This window comes from Microtus ochrogaster, unplaced genomic scaffold (genome assembly GCF_000317375.1).
Source record: "Microtus ochrogaster isolate Prairie Vole_2 unplaced genomic scaffold, MicOch1.0 UNK781, whole genome shotgun sequence".
Taxonomy (NCBI): Eukaryota; Metazoa; Chordata; class Mammalia; order Rodentia; family Cricetidae; genus Microtus; species Microtus ochrogaster.
In genome coordinates, this window is record NW_004949879.1 from 6538 (window position 1) to 9676 (window position 3139).

Genomic DNA, 3139 nt, shown 5'->3' on the forward strand with positions numbered 1-3139 from the left:
TAAAAATTTAAGAAACACTTATTATTTCTTTTTTCTTGTTTTGGATTTTCAAGCCAGGCTTTCTTTTTGTAGCTTTGGATCCTGTCCTGGAACTCAATATGTAGACTAGACTAGCCTCAAACTCACAGAGATCCTCCTGCCTCTGCCGCCCAATTGCTGAGATTAAAGGCCTATGCCACTATGGATTTAAAACTTACTATTTCTTACAACAACTTTTGTGATATTGAGAGAAATACAGAGAAAAACAGTGTGAATAAATTTACTGAAGTTCACAGTAGGCAGAGTTGGGATTGAAACAGGTTGTGCTACTGTACATTGTTACACATTTGAGCTGATTACCTCAGAGCTTGCAATCCAAAAGGAATCAGTAGACTCGATGTACATTAAGTTGGACTTGAACCTTGCCAGGGCTTATAGTCATGAGTTGGCATATACTGGGGCCCCTGAAACTGGGAATTAACCAGGATTTCTCGCAGGAAAGTATAAGGTCAGGACAGCAATGGTGGGAAGCTCCAGTAAAGGAACAATTTTACAGGGGATACAAAGCAAAGGAACAGCTGGGATACACAGTCTAAGAGGTCAGTACAAGTGTCGGATTGATCTTAGATCTACCTTTTTAGCAGATTCACTTTGACAATTTGCCCAATATTTCTACATTACAATAATCTCAGCAAGTATGCGAAAGACACTCAAAATGGAGGAGAAAATAATATCACCTCTATTGATATGATGACTGAATTAATTTTTAGGCTATAATAGTAGGAGCAAGATTAATACTTCTGCACTCTTCTCACAGGATCAACCTCTTTGGTGTGTCCAGGTAAGGTGAAAACTGATAATTTTTCTCCATCTAGTAGATGACCTCTGCCTACCTCACCTCAGGCATGGCCTCCATGCAGGGAGTCAATCACTCAGGAGTGTCAGAGTTCATCCTCATTGGCTTCTCCACCTTCCCTCACCTTCAGCTGATGTTCTTCCTGCTCTTCCTCTTCATGTACCTCTTCACGCTGCTGGGCAACCTGCTCATCATGGCCACCATCTGGAGTGATCACAGCCTCCACACGCCCATGTACCTCTTCCTGTGTGCGCTCTCCATCTCTGAGATTTTCTACACCTTTGCCATCATCCCACGCATGCTGGCTGACCTGCTCTCCACGCTTCACTCCATCGCCTTCCTGGCCTGTGCCAGCCAGATGTTCTTCTCCTTTATGTTTGGCTTCACCCACTCTTTTCTCCTCACAGTCATGGGCTATGACCGTTATGTGGCAATCTGTCACCCACTGCGCTACAATGTGCTCATGAGCCCTAGTGGCTGTGCCTGCTTGGTGGCCGGGTCCTGGGTTGGTGGTTCATTAATGGGAACACTGGTGACAACAGCCATTTTCAATCTCACTTTCTGTGGACCCAATGAGATCCACCATTTTGTTTGTCATGTTCCTCCTCTATTGAAGTTGGCATGTGGAGAGAATGTACTGGTAGTAGCCAGAGGTGTAGGGATGGTGTGCATCACAGGCCTCCTGGGATGCTTTCTCCTCATCCTCCTCTCCTATGCCTTCATTGTGGCTGCCATCTTGAAGATACCATCAGCCGAGGGTCGGCAAAAGGCCTTCTCCACCTGCGCATCCCACCTCACGGTGGTGATTGTGCACTATGGCTTTGCCTCTGTCATCTACCTCAAGCCCAAGGGTCCCAAGTCTCTGGAAGGAGACACTCTGATGGGTATCACCTACACGGTCCTCACCCCCTTCCTCAGCCCCATCATCTTCAGTCTCAGGAACAAAGAGCTGAAGAATGCCATGAAGAAAGCTTTCCTAAGCAAACTCTACCCAGAGAAAATTTAATGAGCTATAAAAAATTCTTGTAGATGGGTACACCAAATTTTACTGTTTGTGAAAATTCTCTATCACTATGTGTGTACTTCTGATACTTTCATGTTGGTCAAACCTTTGTAGTCATATGTAAGTATACATGAATGGGTTAACACCTGTAATTTATTTGGGCAATGAAATAAATATGAGAAAATGGACAGAAAATGGTATTTGACCTTTCTAACCTTGTATAATACACATTACTGCTCTTCTTGTGGTGAATATTTTTCAGGAGGATTAATACAAGCCTCACAATATCAAACAAACCAGAATTGGCTGATGTATTTATTGTGAGAATATTTACTGCCCTCTGTTTCCCAAACTCCTGTCTTCTATGATCCCCAACAACACATATCCATAATGCAACAAGATTTGGAAGACTTCATGACATACTTTTGCCTCGTTTTCTGAGGGAGGCACAATCTTTAAGTTTACTAAAGCTGAGATGAGAGTGCTGGCACAGGCCTTGATCCCCATTACTCCAGGAGGAGAGGCGGTAGATGCTATGAATTCAAGGCCAGCCTAGTCTACAGAGAGAGTTTCAGGACAGCATGACAGCTAGGTCTACACAGAGAAACCCTATCTCGGAAAAAAGTATAATAAAGACTGCCCAGTGGAAAAGAAAACTCCCTAAGTTTCATAACTGCCAGGATGTAAGCTAAAAAGTGCAATAAGCAAGGACTGGGGCAATGACTCAGTGGGCCAAGTGCTTGATTAATAGAAATATAGGACCTAAGTTTGGATGCTAATGTCCATGTTAACAAAAAAAGCCAGGAGTGGCAGAGTACAGCTATAACCTCAGTGCTGGTGAGGGGGCATGAGAAGGGACAAGGTGCTCCTTGGTTCTGGCTAGGTAGTCTAGCTCAATTAGTGAAGACTAGTTTCAGCAATAAACCCTTCCAATATGAGTTAAGATGGAGTAGGTATTGACAGAGGCATCGAACATTGTCTTTTGACTTATACATTTGTAAGTGTACCTGCACACACATACACACACACACACAACACATGCACGTACACACAGACGTGCATAAACACATAAACATACATACAGTTAAAGAGTAATAATGGGACTGGGGAGATAACTCAGTTGGTCAGTGCTTTCTGTACAAGCATGAGGACCAACCTGAATTTGATCACTGGCATCCACATTAAAAGCTGAGAATAGCAGTGTGTATTTGTAATCTTTTTTTTTCAGTTTTTTTTTATTGAGAAAAGGAAAAAAAACAAGCCTCCGCCTCCTCCCAGCCTCCCATTTCCCTCCCCCTCCT

The 3139-nt window shown here is 43.4% G+C and overlaps 1 protein-coding gene across 1 annotated transcript; it reads left to right on the forward strand.

Annotated features, from left to right (window-relative positions):
* Positions 1–884: 884 nt before the first annotated feature.
* On the forward strand, positions 885–1841 carry LOC101988136 (olfactory receptor 10H1). Its single transcript, XM_005372276.1, has one exon. It carries the CDS (start codon positions 885–887, stop codon positions 1839–1841), a length of 957 nt encoding a protein of 318 aa, XP_005372333.1.
* Positions 1842–3139: the final 1298 nt, after the last annotated feature.

What these genes read in the sequence shown, in the direction of transcription:
- LOC101988136 (XM_005372276.1), top strand. Translation starts at nt 885, where the DNA reads ATGGCCTCCATGCAGGGAGTCAATCACTCAGGAGTGTCAGAGTTCATC.